Source organism: Rhinatrema bivittatum, chromosome 17 (genome assembly GCF_901001135.1).
Source record: "Rhinatrema bivittatum chromosome 17, aRhiBiv1.1, whole genome shotgun sequence".
NCBI lineage: Eukaryota > Metazoa > Chordata > Amphibia > Gymnophiona > Rhinatrematidae > Rhinatrema > Rhinatrema bivittatum.
In genome coordinates this window covers 523,154-540,274 of record NC_042631.1, presented here as the reverse complement: position 1 = coordinate 540,274, position 17,121 = coordinate 523,154, and the positions used below count along the sequence as shown (strand labels likewise).

At 44.6% G+C, this 17,121-nt stretch overlaps 1 protein-coding gene across 5 annotated transcripts in view; it reads right to left on the bottom strand.

The window, feature by feature from the left end:
* Positions 1 to 17,121, bottom strand: part of ARHGAP1 (Rho GTPase activating protein 1) — a 59,839-nt gene continuing 42,718 nt past the window's right edge. For 3 of the 5 annotated variants that reach the window (XM_029582067.1, XM_029582066.1, XM_029582065.1), the window contains exons 10-13: positions 16,211 to 16,288; positions 2,875 to 3,003; positions 2,416 to 2,519; positions 1 to 1,967 (exon numbers count right to left, since the gene is read on the bottom strand). In XM_029582067.1, the coding sequence (XP_029437927.1) occupies positions 1,788 to 1,967; positions 2,416 to 2,519; positions 2,875 to 3,003; positions 16,211 to 16,288 (491 nt within the window). In that variant the 3' untranslated portion in view covers positions 1 to 1,787. The remainder of the gene's footprint in view (positions 1,968 to 2,415; positions 2,520 to 2,874; positions 3,004 to 16,210; positions 16,289 to 17,121) is intronic. The other 2 variants (XR_003853181.1, XR_003853182.1) reach the window with 2 other exon arrangements.

Below are 17,121 nucleotides of genomic sequence, written 5' to 3'. Positions count from 1 at the left end.
GCGCAAGTTTTTTTTTTTTTTTTAAAGAATATTTACATCTGCCAGTTATAGCAGAAAATGCCCCCGTCAGTCAGGGACCCTCTGAGGGGCTGCTACCAGTAGCGAATGCTGCATTCTTTCCATGGATTGTGCAGAAGGGTTTTCAAAGTGGATTCCTTTTAAAAACAGAATGCATACGGCACCCAATGCCTGCAATAAGCCATGAAAGGAGGGTCATGTGACATTAACCTTCTCCCCACCTCCTTTCATGGGTATTTACAGTATTGTGTCTTGGTGCACACGTTATGATTATTATGCACTGCTACTGTCCTTAGATCTGTTCTGCTATGGGTGAGCTGGGAATTCACAAAAGTACTCTAGTGCCACAGCAAATGGGGGGGTGGAAAAAGACACCATGAGTTGGGAGAAGGCCCCTTTTCCATTAAATCCCTTCTGCCTAAGATGGAGCCGTACCCTGTATGCAGAAGGAACGGCCTTGAAAGAGTGGGGAGGAGTTGGAATTCTGCATTCAAAGGTGGCAGCAGAGAGCGAATGTGTACACAGCAAAGGGTATGTGCACTCACATCTACCTACACACACACACACACACACACACACAACAAAGTGTATGTGCACTCACATCTACCTGCACACACACAGCAAAGTGTATGTGCACTCACATCTACCTGCACACACATACATACACACACAGCAAAGGATCTGTGTACTCACATCTACCTACACACACAAACAAACAGCAAAGGATCTATGCACTCACATCTACACACACACAGAGCAAAGGATCTGTGCACTCACATCTACCTACACACACACACACACACAGAGCAAAGGATCTGTGCACTCACAGCTACCTTCACACACAAGGCAAAGGATCTGTGCACTCAGCTACCTTCAGACACACACACAGCAAAGGATCTGTGCACTCACAGCTACCTTCAGACACACACACAGCAAAGGATCTGTGCACTCACATCTACCTACACACACAGAGCAAAGGATCTGTGCACTCACATCTACCTACACACACAAACAAATAGCAAAGGATCTGTGCACTCACATCTACACACACACAGCAAAGGATCTGTGCACTCACATCTACCTACACACACACACACACAGAGCAAAGGATCTGTGCACTCACATCTACCTACACACACAGAGCAAAGGATCTGTGCACTCACATCTACCTACACACATACAGCAAAGGATCTGTACACTCACATCTACCTTCAGACACACATATATACACACACACAGCAAAGGATCTGTGCACTCACATCTACCTTCAGACACACACACACACCAAAGGAGCTGTGCACTCACATCTACCTACACACATTCACACACACAGCAAAGGATCTGTGCACTATGTACTTTCACTGAGCAGAGTCATTTAGTTCCAACCCCCATTTCTACCCATCATTCTTCTAAAACTGACTTCCCTCTCCCTTCTGAAGTTTATTACACACAAATGAGAAATGCCTGCAAAGCTGATATGCACAAGTTCACATACACCCTGTAAATACATCTACATACATCCTTCACGCTCAAAAAATATAATAAAGGCTGGAGTCTGAGTAGTGCTCTGACTTCTGAAATCTGTGCTACATTTCTGTATCTGTCTGTCTCTCTCAGTCTGTGAGACAGCAGGAAATGTGTCTACATACTTTCAGACAAGGGTTAATGTCTCTCTCTCGAGCAGTCAGGTGTGTATGTGCCTTACGCTCAGCTTGGAGGGGGCATTGCACTGCTTCACATTCTGGCAAGGATGGCCTGAGGACAGGAGCTCAGGCCTCCACGTCCTGGAAGAGCTCAGCCTGGTGGTCCAACAGGAACTTGCTCAGGGTGTTGATGGGATTTATGGCCTTCAGGGTGATGGCAGCATCTTTGGCCCACAGCAAGTTTGGCCCAAACACCACAGCCAGATTGGCATTTGTCATCTTGTTTTGATCACTGTGAAAGGACACCTGGATTTGGAGGACAAGCAGACAGATGACATGACAAGACGGACAGCCCGCGACTATAATGAGAGCGTTCCAGACTGAGCTCACACCGCACGTCAATTAGAAAGCAGCTTTTAAGCCCATGTGATCACAATTAAGTAATAGGACTTGTTTTGGTGCAGAAAAAGAAACGTTGGTATTACAGAATCCAGCAAATAGATTTATTCTACGATTTTACCCAGAAAAAAACAAGCATGTCTAAGCTACTCAAGATTTGTAACTCAGGCCAAAATTAGTTAAAATTAATTCAATTGCTGCATTACTACATTTGGTCAAGTGTAATTTTGGAATGCTGGAGGGGCTGGGGAGGGAGGCATTTTGCAGGGAGATGCAAAGAATATAGCTAAGAGGGAAGAGGAAGAAGGGTGGTGGGGAGAAGCAAAGAGAAAGTGGAGAAGGCGCAGCTCCTCACCTGCACTAGGAAGGCGATGAGAAAGCACAGCACCTCATAATTCTCTTGGGGCATAGCCTGCAGGGTTTTGCGCACTTTTTCCACTTGTTTGCTCTCCTCCACATCTGACAAGAAAAGAACATGAGAAATAGTGCTAAAGAGACAGTGAGGAGAAGTTCACCACACTTAGAAGCTGGCCATCCTCCTCCAACTAAACCCCATTCCTGACACTTCAGAAACGGCCACATTAGGAACTGACCTTTTCCAGGATTAGCAAAAAAAAATTATTTTACAACTTTAAAATTATAGCCCCAAAACAGGAAAAAAAAAAAGCCAAGCGACCAAAAGCTAAGGAAATTAAACACCTAAAACAATTTTCTGGTGAGACCTAAAAAGAAGGTGAAAGAGTGGGAAGGGCCAGAGTGTGAAAGAAAGAGACAGAGAGAAACTGCTTTAGGACCAGACAGAGGTCTCACTTACTGGAAAAATTAACCAAATCATTGTAGAGGTTAAAGGTCAGGAGTGGTTCAGGAAGTTCCCGTAAAAATGTCTTCAAGATGACAGCAGGAAGGTGGACATCTTCATACTGCTGGAAATTCACAGGCACTCCTGGAAAGAAATGCAGGGAATGTTAGCTGATATTACGCCCATCTCCCCCAGTTCCTCAATTCTAGGGTGATGTATTTAGGTCTCATCTCAAAGGACTTCTGGCAGCCCCTCCAGACCCTCTCTGCTCTACCTGTTTCTCGCAGGATGGTAGTCCTCACATATGGGTGACATCACAGGATGGAGCCCAATCATGGAACACTTCTGTCAAAGTTTCCAGAACTTTCACTGGCCCCTACTGGGCATGCCCAGCATGGCACTAGCCCTGCAACCAGCAGGGGTCCCCCTTCAGTCTTCTTTTTTCCGTGCAGCAGTAGCCACGCGGGTTAAGGAGCTCTCAGAGATTCCTGACAGGAATTTTCCTCATGGAATTACTAAAATTTAATTTACCCCACAGGGGTTCAACTTTTTCAAGCCGCAGTACTCCAGTAACTTTTTTACTTGTTTTCCATCGATTACCGTCGCGTTTGGCCCTCACGGCCTACTGGCCATCGACCATACCGCAGCTCAATTTATTTATTTTTTTCATGGCCATGCCGTCGGGGTTCTGCCGGTGCCCGGACTGTAATCGCACCATGTCCATCACAGACCCCCACAAAGTCTGTGTAATGTGTCTCGGATGTGAGCCCAATGTCCTAACCTGCACCAAATGAGCCCTAATGACACCAAAAGGTCGCAAGGCCAGAATGGAGAAAATGGAACTTCTCTTCCATGCTCAAACCCCGATGCCGTCTATTGCATCGACGTCGTCAGAACCGGCACTGTCAACTTCGCGCCAGTATCGACCGCTGGCCGGTGACCGTCCGGCATCGACGACTTCTCAGCTTTTAACACCCTCTACTCCCCCTTAGGACCGTGGGGATCGTAGAGATAAACATCACCACCGGCATCGAAAGTCTCGGACCATCGAGGGAGTGAAATCATCGACCTTGCCATCGTCCAAGCCACCGAAGAAACCCCATCCAGAAAAGGCACCGACCTTTTCGGCGACTGGGTCACCGAGGCAACCCTCACCCGAAAGGGTATCGGGAGACATGACTCCGCCTTTAACGGTGGTCCCTCCGGCTATGCCTCTGCCGCCTCCTTCTGTTCTGGAGCTGCTTGCTCCAGGTCTCCAATAAGAACTGGACCGGATGGTTCAGGAGGCCATCGACAAGGCGATGCATCGACTCCAAGTTCCTCCGGCACCGGTACCGATTCCAGCAGCGTTAGCACCGCTACTCGAGGATGGAAGCGCTCATGGCCGCTTTTCCACCAATGGACCCTGGGTCACCAATGGCTCCAGTGCCCTCCCCGCTTACTTTGTCATCGGGAGGAAAAACACCATTTCGCATCCCTCCATCGGGAGTTCTGCTGATGCCTCAGCCATCCATCCATCCATCGGTGCCCTTGATGCCTGCACCGGTGCGCCTCCAGTTATTCCTTCGAGTCCTTCGGAGCCTAGACCAGGACCTTCAGGGATCCCACCGCCCCATCCTCCTCTAGTCCCTAGAGGAGCAGGTGCTGATCCCTATGATACCTGGACTGATGATTCTTCACCAGACACTGATGATTTGCCTTCACCACCTTCACCTACTGAAAGCAGAAAGCATTCTCCTCCAGAGGACCTTTCCTTTATAAATTTTGTGAAGGAGATGTCTGAATTGGTTCCCTTCCAATTACAGATGGAACAGGACGATAGGCATCAAATGATGGAGTTGCTACAATTCCTGGATGTTCCCAAGGAAATAAACTCCATTCCTATCCACCAGGTTCTTCTGGATCTCCTCAATAAGAACTGGGAACATCCTGGCTCTGTTGCTCCAGTCAACAGGAAAGCTGACACCACCTATCTCGTACAGTCAGCTCCAGGCTTTCACAAACCTCAATTGGATCACCAATCTGTGGTTGTAGAATCTGCCCAGAAAAGAGCAAGGAGATCAAAACCTCACACTTCCTTTCCCCCAGGCAAGGAACAGAAATTTCTAGATGCCATTGGTCGCCGTATCTTCCAGGGATCAATGCTCATCTCCAGAATTGCCTCTTATCAGCTCTATATGACCCAATAAAATAGGGTCTTATTTAAGCAGATACAAGACTCGACAGACTCACTGCCTCAGCAATTTCAAGATCAACTCCAAACCCTAGTAAACAAGGGTTTTGAGGCAGACAAGCATGAGATCAGATCATCTAACGATATCTTTGACACTGCTACCAGGGTATCTGCAGCTGCTATCTCGGCAAGACGATGGGCCTGGCTCAAGTCTTCCGACCTTCGCCCTGAAGTACAAGACAGATTATCCGACCTGCCTTGTGTAGGAGTTAATCTGTTTGGCGAGCAGATTCAACGAACGGTGGCGGAACTCAAGGACCATCATGAGACCCTAAGACAGCTCTCTCTGATGCCTTCTGAGTACTCTTCAAAACAGCCCTTCCGAAAGGACTCTAAGAAGTCATTCTTCCACCCGAAGAAATCCTACCCGCCACCAGCTAGAACCGGTTTTACGAGATCGTTTCAAAAAACCCAGTCTCGTCAGATACAAAAACAAAAACCGCAAGCAGCTCCCCAACCAGGTCCTGCTTCCGGTTTTTGACTCCTGCATAGAGAGCAGCAGCCAGCTTCCATTGCCCCACATACCAGTGGGAGGTTGATTGTGCCATTTTAACAACAGGTGGCACTCGATCACCTCAGACCAGTGGGTCCTGGCGATAATTGCTCAGGGTTATCATCTGAACTTTCTCTCCATTCCACCGGACTCCCCACCTCTACCGACGTGGAGAACATCCGATCACTCTATCCTTCTGGAACAGGAGGTCTCCCGCCTCCTCCAGTCCAAGGCAATGGAACCAGTACCCTACTCTCAGCATGGCCTAGGGTTCTATTCCCAGTACTTTCTAATCCCCCAAAAATCGGGGGGTGTTCGTCCAATTCTGGACCTACATGCCCTGAACACGTACCTCCAGTGAGAGAAGTTCAAAATAGTAACCTTGGGCTCTCTTCTTCCTCTTCTACAAAGAGGAGACTGGTTCTGCTCTCTAGACCTCCAGGACGCATACACTCATATCGCGATAATTCCATCCCATTGCAAATACCTGAGGTTTCTAGTAGGCCCCAAGCACCATCAGTACAGAGTGCTTCCATTCGGCCTCGCGTCTGCACCACGAGACTTCACAAAATGCCTCATCATAGTTGCAGCCTTCCTCAGGACTCAAGGTGTTCACGTCTACCCCTATCTAGACGATTGGTTAATCAGGGCTCCCACTCAGCAAGCTGCTCTGTCGTCCCTACATCTTACCTTACACACTCTAATTTCGCTCGGATTTCTCATCAACTACGACAAATCCTACTTAATCCCATCTCTAACCTTATTGTTCATTGGGGCAGACTTGGACACCTTGCAGGCAAAGGCTTTTCTGCTTCAACAGTGAGCTCTCACTCTTGTGTCTCTTGCAAACCAGCTGCAGTCTCAGCACTCCACGACTGCATACCACTTTCTCATACTCCTGGGACACATGGCGTCCTCAGTTCAGGTCACCCCAATGGCCCGCTTGGCCATGAGAGTCATGCAGTGGACTCTAAGGTCACAATGGACTCACTCCGTCAGTCTCTCGCCTGGTGGAGAAATCAGATCAATCTCCTCCAAGGCTTGCCCTTCCAGGCTCCAGACCCTCAAATAACTCTCACCACTGATGTTTCCAACCTCGGCTGGGGAGCCAACATGGCCGATCTGTAGACACAATGATCTTGGTCTCCAGAGGAAGCCAAACACCAAATAAATTTCCTGGAGCTTTGAGCAATCAGATATGCTCTCAGGGTATTTCAGGATCGCCTCTCCAATCAAGTCATCCTGATCCAGACGGACAACCAGGTGGCCATGTGGTACATCAACAAACAGGGAGGGACAGGCTCCTACCTTCTGTGTCAGGAAGCTGCACAGATATGGGCGGAGGCCCTCTCCCACTCGATGTACCTCAGGGCCACCTACTTGCCGGGAGTGAACAATGTGTTGGCAGACAAGCTGAGTCGCACCTTTCAACCGCACGAGTGGTCTCTCAACCCCTCAGTAGCGAACTCGATCTTCCAACAATGGGGTTATCCTCAAATAGACCTCTTTGCGTCACCTCAAAATCGCAAAGTAGACAACTTCTGCTCTCTCACTCGCAGCCAACACTATCAGCCAAGAGATGCATTCTCCCTCTCATGGACAACCAGTCTCCTATATGCATTCCCTCCACTTCCACTTCTCTCAAAGACTCTCGTGAAGTTACATCAGGACAAGGGAACCATGATCCTGATAGCACCTCACCGGCTGCGCCAAGTGTGGTTTCCAATACTTCAGGATCTTTCCATTCGCAGGCACATTCCCTTGGGAAAGGACCCGCTTCTAATCACTCAAAACGGCGGGTGCCTATGCCACCCCAATCTTCAAGCCTTATCCCTGATGGCATGGATGTTGAAAGGTTAATCCTTCAGCCACTTAACCTTTCTGAACCAGTTTCCCATGTCCTGATTGCTTCATGGAAACCTTCCACGAGAAAATCGTATTCTTACAAATGGACCAGGTTTACGTCATGGTGCTCTTCTCAGTCCCTTGACCCCTTTACCTGTCCAATCACAAAGTTTCTGGACTATCTCTGGCACTTGTCAGAGTCAAGTCTAAAACCTTCCTCCATCAGAATGCATGTCAGTGCGGTAGCCGCCTTCCATAAAGGTGTTGGGGGTATTCCTATATCAGTACAACCCCTTGTAACACGTTTTCTAAAAGGCTTGCTTCACCTCAAGCCTCCACTGCGTCCCCTGGCCCCTTCTTGGGACCTCAACCTAGTTTTGGGTCGGCTCATGAAACCACCATTCGAGCCTCTTCAATCCTGTGACCTTCGATATCTCACATGGAAAGTGATTTTCCTTTTGGCAATCACTTCAGCTTGCAGAGTTAGTGAATTACAGGCCCTAGTTACCTAGCCGCCTTACACTAAACTTCTGAAGGACCGGGCAGTACTCCGCACTCACCCTAAATTCTTGCCTAAGGTAGTTTCAGAGTTTCATCTTAATCAGTCCATTATACTACCTACCTTTTTTCCCAGGCCCCATTCCAATCCAGGAGAGCAGGCTCTGCATTCCCTTGACTGTAAACGGGCTCTAGCGTTCTACCTAGACCGTACAGCTGCCCACAGGGAAAGCACTCAATTGTTTGTCTCTTTCCATCCTATCAAAATGGGGCAGCCTGCGGGTAAACAGACTCTCTCCTCCTGGTTGGTGGACTGCATATCCTTTTGCTATCAGCAAGCGGGCACTCCATTTCAAGACCGTGTTAAAGCACACTCTGTGAGGGCCATGGCAACTTCAGTAGCACACCTACGATCGGTGCCGCTTCCTGACATTTGCAGGGCTGCCACCTGGAGTTCTCTCCATACCTTTACAGCCCATTATTGCTTAGACAAAGTCGGAAGACAAGATTCCATCTTCGGCCAGTCTGTCCTTCGTAACCTATTTACAACGTGACGTATCAACACCCTTCCGCCTGCCCAGTGGGGTTCAGGATGCCCTCGGCCAAATTTCATCCCGGGCCTAGTGCCTTGCACGCCTGAGTACATTTGGTGCATACTCGGACATCCTCAGTTCGGTACTCACCCATATGTGCAGACTACTATCCTGCTTGTCCTGTGAGAAAGCAAATGTTGCTTACCTGTAACAGGGGTTCTCACAGGACAGCAGGATGTTAGTCCTCACGAAACCCTCCCACCACCCCGTGGTGTTGGGTTCGTAACGTTTTCTTATTTTATTTTCGGCACTACCTGTAGCTTTTTAACAAGACTGAAGGGGGACCCCTGCTGGCTGCAGGGCTAGTGCCATGCTGGGCATGCCCAGTAGGGGCCAGTCAAAGTTCTGGAAACTTTGACAAAAGTGTTCCGTGATTGGGCTCCATCCTGTGATGTCACCCATATGTAAGGACTACATCCTGCTGACCTGTGAGAACACCTGTTACAGGTAAGCAATATTTGCTATCGGATAGCAAAAAAGGGGATAGTAAAACAAGATTATAAAGGCAAAACTGAAAACGTACAAATACTGCAACTATGCAGTATTACTACGGGTGTCAGCTAGCTGGGAAAGGGTAAGAGCTCTCTGAATGGAGGTAACCCGGTTCTTTCAATCATTCACCCATAATACATTTTTATATATTTTTCTTTTTGCAATAAAATGTCAAAAGTGTAAAACCAGTCCTAAACCCTGAAAAAGCACAAACAACACTTGTGGAGACAGGCAACCAAACACTAAATTGAAACAAAATATCCCCCGTTGTCAGCCCACGTTTCGAGAAATCTTAGTAGTTTATGCAGTCTCTCCTCATCCCAAACCTTTGTAACGACTTTTGTTTTTTGGGGGGTTTTTTGCTGTGAGATATGTGTGAGTGGATTATTGCACAGATATTTGTTTTTGAGATTGTGTCCTATCGGAGGTAGGAGCTCCAGAAAGGAATATAATACTCTAAATGAACTCTCATTTACCACCTATAAAGAAGCATTATCACCTCATTTTTCCTCTGGTACCTTGGCGTTCCTCTAGGATCTGGCCGCTGACTCTTCATACTGTTTTACAAGCTTGAGATCAGACATGATCACCCTGGTGGCTGTACATTGCTATCTCATACACATCATTAGAGATGTGCATCGGGTGCCCGATGGTTTCTGCTTTCGGTTTCGTGTAGCTGCGGGAAAAGTTCGTATTCCCGCGGATCGGCATTTTTTTTTTCGTATAAAACAGTTTCCGGTTTAGCGTGCACTAATGGGAGTTAGCACTCGCTAACACAAACCCGTTAGATCCTTCACATTTAATTATTTACAACAAAAAACCCCAAACCCACCCCAACCCTTCAGATCTAATTATTTACAATCCCCCACCCTCCCGACCACCCCAAAAACTTTTCTAAATTCCCTGGTGGTCCAGCAGGGGGTCCCAGGAGCAATCTCCCACTCTCAGACTGTTGGCTGCCAGTAAACAAAATGGCGCCGGTGGCCCTTTGCCCTTACCATGTGACAGGGGCTATCGGTGCCATTGGCCGATCCGCCACATGGTAGGAGCAATGGATGGACGGCCGGCACCATCTTAAAAAATGTTGCAGATCTTAGTATCATCTGCATAAAGACAAACTTTCCTACTAACCTCTCTGGAATACCACTTTTTATAGCGGCTTCCAAAGAAACATTCATAAAATATAAATAGTAAATAAAAATACTGAAATCATACCAACAAAACAAGCATTAAAATAAAAATGATTAAAATACAAACACAGCTTACAGTTGCTGTCAGCCATCATATTCTTAAACTCCATAAAATGCAATCTCGAACAAGTGAGTTGAATGCTGTTTCCTAAAACTTTTACTGCCTACTTATTTATGCAACATTATAGGGAACTTGTTCCTCAAATCTGCTCCAGCTACTCCTAGACATCTATCACATGTATCTGCTGGTCTCATCGGGCGGTGAGTAATGATGTCTAAGAGATATTGCTTTTCCGATCTCAAGCACCTCACTGGGCAATGCATTTTTAGAAGAGTGCTAATAGAAAGTGGAACGTCTTCACATCAAGCATTATGGATGAGAACTCGAGTCTTGTATTGAATTCGGAATTCCACTGGTAACCAGTGCAAGGATTTTAAAATGGGCGTAATGTGATCATATCTGGCAGCAGAATTCTGAATCATTTGAATGGATTTAAGAGTGTATTTGGGGAGACCTAAAAATAAATACAGTAATCAATATTTGATACCACCAGAGCTTGAAGCACACTCCTAAAATCGTAAAACTCCAGATTTGGTTTCAGCCTGCATAGATTCTGGACCAATTTTTTAACCTGATATCTGAAAGATACAGTAGATTGGACTCAATGATAACAACCCCAAGATTTGTAGCCTCATGAACTATAAGTATATTGTATCCTTGAAAAGAGAAATTTGATGGAAAAAATGAATTCTCTCTGTTTTGTCCAGATTCAGAGAAAGACGATTATGAGAGTCTAATTTTGATTGTAGACAAAAAAATAGAAAAATCCCAATATGGTGTTCTTATCGGTATCACAAGAGAACAAGAATTGAATGTCATCAGCATATAAACAGTACTTTAATCCTAATCCTGCTAAGAGTTTACAGAATGTTTCAGATTGAGGTTGAGTAACATCACTGAGAGTGAATAGCCTTGCATTTACTACTCAAATCACTTAACCTATTTCTAAACTAGTAAAACCATGCTACTTTGGATCCTGTAATCTGCTGGATTCAAAACAGTCCACTATACTTACCTTTTTAGTGACCCTATCAATTTATCCACAAGCAAGGTTAATCTAATTGGTTTGTAGATACTCGCTTCCTCCCTATTCCTGTTCTTCTGAGGAGGGATGATATCCTCTAGAACAACTCCTGCCTCTAAAGACTGACTGAAGCCCACTCTCAGTGGCATTACTGAGCTTCCTTAATATTCTATAATCTTTCTTCTGTCCCACTGCTTTGACTACTTTCAACTTTACTAAATTTCATGCAAATTCTCTCTACTGTAAATGGGCTAAAATTCATTCCTCTACCCTGTATGTGTCTGCCATTTATTTGAGTTTCTTCTACAACCCCTCAATATTTCTGCTTTTTCTACATTGGTCTCCTGAGAGAAACTGGGTTGTTTGATTTTATTGGTTAACTGTATTTTTCTGTAGACTGCTATTTCTGCAATTGCCCATTCTATGTGCTATCAACTTTTAGATTATGCCCAGCTGGTTATATTCCTATATCTCAACCTCGTGCTGACCGCAGAGGTGGAAGACTACTAGTAATAATTAAATCCTTCCTATCTCCGAGTAAAAAGGTTGTTACCATAAAAGAGTCAAAACTAGAGCTACTTTTAATTACTACAAACACTGTGAATATATGCTTAATCTACAGTCCTCCTGGAATACTTCACTCACAACTATCACTACTTCTAGAAACAATACACTACCTTGTGATCTAACCAGGACAATAATTGCTGGTGACTTCAATGTACATTTTAATAAAACACAACAAAATTCTACACAGACAAACTTAACTGACGCATTAAATGGCTTAAACTTAACCCCCTCTAGTGAATGATTCTACTCACAGATGTGGAAACACACTTGATCAGCTTTACTACAACCAAACAAACAGTCTTTGGTTTCACTTCAGATATTACTCCTGTACCATATGGTCTATTCATTATCTAATAAAAGCCATAGGAAAAATTAAAATATCAAATAAAACAAGTCAGACTAATCTTCAACCTGATTCCATAATATTAAGGCGTAAGAAGATTAATACTGAATCATTCATTGATGCTCTATTACCAATAATTAATCAGAATCAACACACTGATGTTTTTTTCCTACGGAAAAGGTTTGTCGTTGTCTTTGGATCATTAAAACCTTTCAAGTATCTGAAAGTCTGTATCATATCACCTCTGCTCCTCCTTTCCTCCAGGGTGTACATATTTAGATTCTTCAATCTCTCCTCATAAGTCATTTGATGAAGACCTTCCACCTTTTTGGTCGCCCTTCTCTGGACCGCCTCCATCTTGTCTCTGTCTCTTCGGAGATACGGTCTCCAGAACTGAACACAATACTCCAGGTGAGGTCTCACCAAGGACCTGTACAAGGGGATAATCACTTCCCTTTCAAGTAAGAAAAGGGAAGTGATTATCCCCTTGTACAGGTCCTTGGTGAGACCTCACCTGGAGTATTGTGTTCAGTTCTGGAGACCGTATCTCCGAAGAGACAGAGACAAGATGGAGGCGGTCCAGAGAAGGGCGACCAAAAAGGTGGAAGGTCTTCATCAAATGACTTATGAGGAGAGATTGAAGAATCTAAATATGTACACCCTGGAGGAAAGGAGGAGCAGAGGTGATATGATACAGACTTTCAGATACTTGAAAGGTTTTAATGATCCAAAGACAAAGACAAACCTTTTCCGTAGGAAAAAAATCAGCAGAACCAGGGGTCACGATTTGAAGCTCCAGGGAGGAAGATTCAGAACCAATGTCAGGAAGTATTTCTTCACAGAGAGGGTGGTGGATGCCTGGAATGCCCTTCCGAAGGAAGTGGTGAAGACCAGAACTGTGAAGGACTTCAAAGGGGCGTGGGATAAACACTGTGGATCCATAAAGTCAAGAGGCCGTCAATAAAGAGTGGGTGGCTCGCCAGAATGACGGCTACTGCCTGGAGATAATACCCTTATTCAATAAACATACACATGGTTACTGTGACTCCAACATCGCTCTAAGCTACAACAGCAAGAGGAAATGTGGAAAAAAGGATTCACACTCACAAAGCGGGGAGTAGCTGGCTTGTTACAGCGGTTACTACCCCAAACCAAATAAGCCTGATACTTCACTTTCAATGCATATCCAGCATAGCTCTCTGCTTCAACGGCAGGGGAGAAGAAAAACTGATACTTCACGCATATCCAGCATAGCTCTCTGCTTCAACGGCAGGGGAGAAAAAAAACTGATACTTCACGCATATCCAGCATAGCTCTCTGCTTCAACGGCAGGGGAGAAGAAAAACTGATACTTCACGCATATCCAGCATAGCTCTCTGCTTCAACGGCAGGGGAGAAGAAAAACTGATACTTCACGCATATCCAGCATAGCTCTCTGCTTCAACGGCAGGGGAGAAGAAAAACTGATACTTCACGCATATCCAGCATAGCTCCCTGCTTCAACGGCAAGGGAGAAGAAAAACAACCAATAAGGGCTGAATAACATAGTCTGGGTAAAACAAATAAGCATGGGTGTAGCTTGCTTATTGCGGCGGTTACTTCCCCTACTACCCCTAACTAATCAAGCTTGATATTTCACTTGCATGCAGCTCCATCACTGCTCTCTACATTAATGGTGGGGGTGGAAGGGAAATAGAACCAAAGAGCTAAGAGAAACAGATAAGTATGAGAAAAAATGTGTGAAGCTTGCTGGGCAGACTGGATGGGCCGTTAGGTCTTCTTCTGCCGTCATTTCTATGTTTCTATGTATAGAAATGCTAACCTTCTGGAATAATTCGATAACTGACACTCTAGATACAATTGCCCCATTAAAACCTCAAAAACTTTCTGTTAAAAAAAACTGCCAATTGGTATAACAATGTACTAAGAGTTCACAAACGAAAATTACGCAATTTAGAACGAAGATGGCGAAAAAACCCACTCCCAGTACGTAAACAAGAGTACTACACATATTTACAAAAATACAAGAAAGAAATAATAAACACAAAAAAGCTTTTTACACAACAAAAATAAAGATTGCAAATGGTAATCCTAGAATATTATTTTCAATTGTAAAAGATTTAACTACAATACAAAATGCATCACACTCTAATATATCTGACGACATTTGCAACAAAATTGCCACTACTTTAAAAAAAAAAACAAAAACAAAAAAAAGACATCAACAGAATTTGATTTATTACCTATCCCAAAAGTAACTCTACCTCAAACAGCCTGTTCACTTTCTGAATTTCATCTAATTAATGATAAAACCGTTATCAATATTTTATCAAAATCTAAGCCATCAAATAGTCCTTTCAACCCCTGCACCGGCTTTTTACTCAGAGATATGAAAGATCATATTGCTCCTTTTATTGCTAACATAGTCAACGCCTCTTTATCACAAGGTTTTTTCCCAGACTCTTTAAAACAAACGTCAATCTTACCAATTCCCAAGAAGAAGAATCATGATCCATCTGACTTAACTATCGACCAATCGCTTCCTTACCTTCCATTGCAAAAATAATAGAATCTGTTGTATTACATCAAGCATCAGAATACATTGAAGATAATAACATTCTGCATAACAATCAACATGCTTTTAGAAAAGGTCACAGTACAGAATCCTTGCTCATCTCATCATTCGATACAACCATTAGAGGTTTTGATTCTGACACCAACTATATATACTAGTACTGCTTGATACGATAAATCATGATATATTACTCTCCAATTTATCTCAAATTGGTATCAAAGGTACAGACTTGCAATGGTTCTCATCATTCATATCAAACCGATAACAAAGAATTTCAAAAGGTAAATTTCACTCAAACTGGTACTCGACTAAAACAGGCGTACCTCAGGGGTCTGCTCTTTACAAGAGAACTTGTTCTCTCCCGCAGTCAGGGTGGGACCTTTTCACAGCTCTTACTACATAATGAACAATATTGGATATTTGAGCTTAAATCTCTTGTGCCTCACAGCCTCAATCGTGAAACAGAATGGTGCATCTTCTATTGATTTCTCTGCCTTAGCGCTGCTGTTTCATACGATTTGGTGATTCCTCTCTGATCTACGTCAACCCTGGCCTGCACCTCATTGGTTATTTATTTCACGTGACTTGGGGCATCCCTGTTTGAGTGCAGTCAACCTTGGCCCTCCCTGCTGGCTCCTTTGTTTGGCGTACTTTTTCACTTGGTATTTATATTTCTCTCCTTGCGCTCTTACAGTTTAAGAAGTTTTGAATGCTGTATTTGAGTCTTTGACTGTCTGTGCAAGATATGGTGATACTTGTGATTTGGAACTTCTCTGCTTTGACGGCCTACACATAGCGTTAGAACAGCCAAAGGAAGCTCTCTCATTGTTAGGCGTGACGTTCTTCTGTCCCTCCCGATGAAGCTGCTAGTGACACCAGTGCTTTGTCGAGGGACACACTGTCATTAAGCCTGCCTCTTACCTGATGGAATCTTATTTTCTACACTTATATGGCAATGAGTTTTGATTCAAGACACAGATTTGAAAATATTTGACAACACACCTTTTTGCTGGATTTCATTGCAGTGTGCTGCTGGACTCCACTTGTGTATCTGTGGCACATGATGAGTGAAAATCCATAGTTTCATTATTACCCAGCAGGCACTAATCTAAGTTTTATCTTTGATAGCACAGCATAAAGCCTGAAGTGTATCTAGGAACTTGTAGGATGCTGTATGCTCCACTAACAGCTTCTGGGTGCCCCTAGGACAGATTTGGATGTCAAACTGAGATTCAGTCCCTAAAGAAACGAGTCTCTGCCCCTGACTAAGCTCAAATGCTTCCATTCACCTAATGAAGATGGTTTATGCCACGATTTGTTGGTGTTTTTGCTGAAGATTTTATACGGTTTGTTTATCACACTGAGAATTAAATTAAAGTTTGACAAAATGTTATTACTGGCTGAGGAAAAGAGGGGGCAGAGAAAGAAAACACTTACCCATATTATATTTTTGCTGCACTTCTTTCACAATTTGTGTGTTTGCTGACCTTCGGAATATCCCTTCTACGGTCAGAGCTGCACAGAAAGAATCAGAGGCTAAGTCTGGATCTGCCTTTCCTAAAACACCTCTGTACAGCAGGAAGGGTCAGAAATCAGTTTCTTATTATAGGAAAAAGAGCTCCAACTGAAGAACAGAAATTAGGAATCACTGCTCAAATTTGAGGTCATGTCAGTCCTGTTACAGAAAGCACAGAATGGGTCAGAGATCAAGAAGCAAAGCTTAGTAGTGTAAAGATAGGAAAATTGGCTCTTACCTGCTAATTTTTGTTCCTGTAATATCACAGAATCAGTCCAGATTGCTGGGTTTTGCATCCCTACCAGCAGATAGAGGCAGAGAACAAAACTTTGAGGCACTGATACATATCTGAGAGTGCTACCTGCAGTCCCTCAGTATTGACCTGTACCCGAGCCAATGTATAAACAAAACTGATCCCCCCCATCCAGGGAAAACAGTTAACTCAGGGTTGGAGCCCCCCTTAACTGAAGTTTCCCTTTTAAGGTGCGATTACACAACTGAGACTTGGACCATGTGTCCGACCAACAGCCTGTGAGCCGCCACCATGCTTCTGGCAGACGTCCACACCGAGTCATATAGCGCACCTGCCACATAAGCCACTTCAGCTTCCAAGTGCTCTGACTGCATGGAGGTGCTGGGTAGAGTAGAATCCTGCTTTTGAGCCCTCTGCACCAGACTTCCACAGAACGCCGCCCAGAGACTCGAGGCAGAAATCCCAAACATCCAGTCTATGATCCTCAACATCCTTCAGAGTGGCTGACCTTGCCACTGGAATGGTTGTTTTCTTGGTGACAGTGGAGACTGCTGCATCCATCTTGGGCAGCTTCAAGAG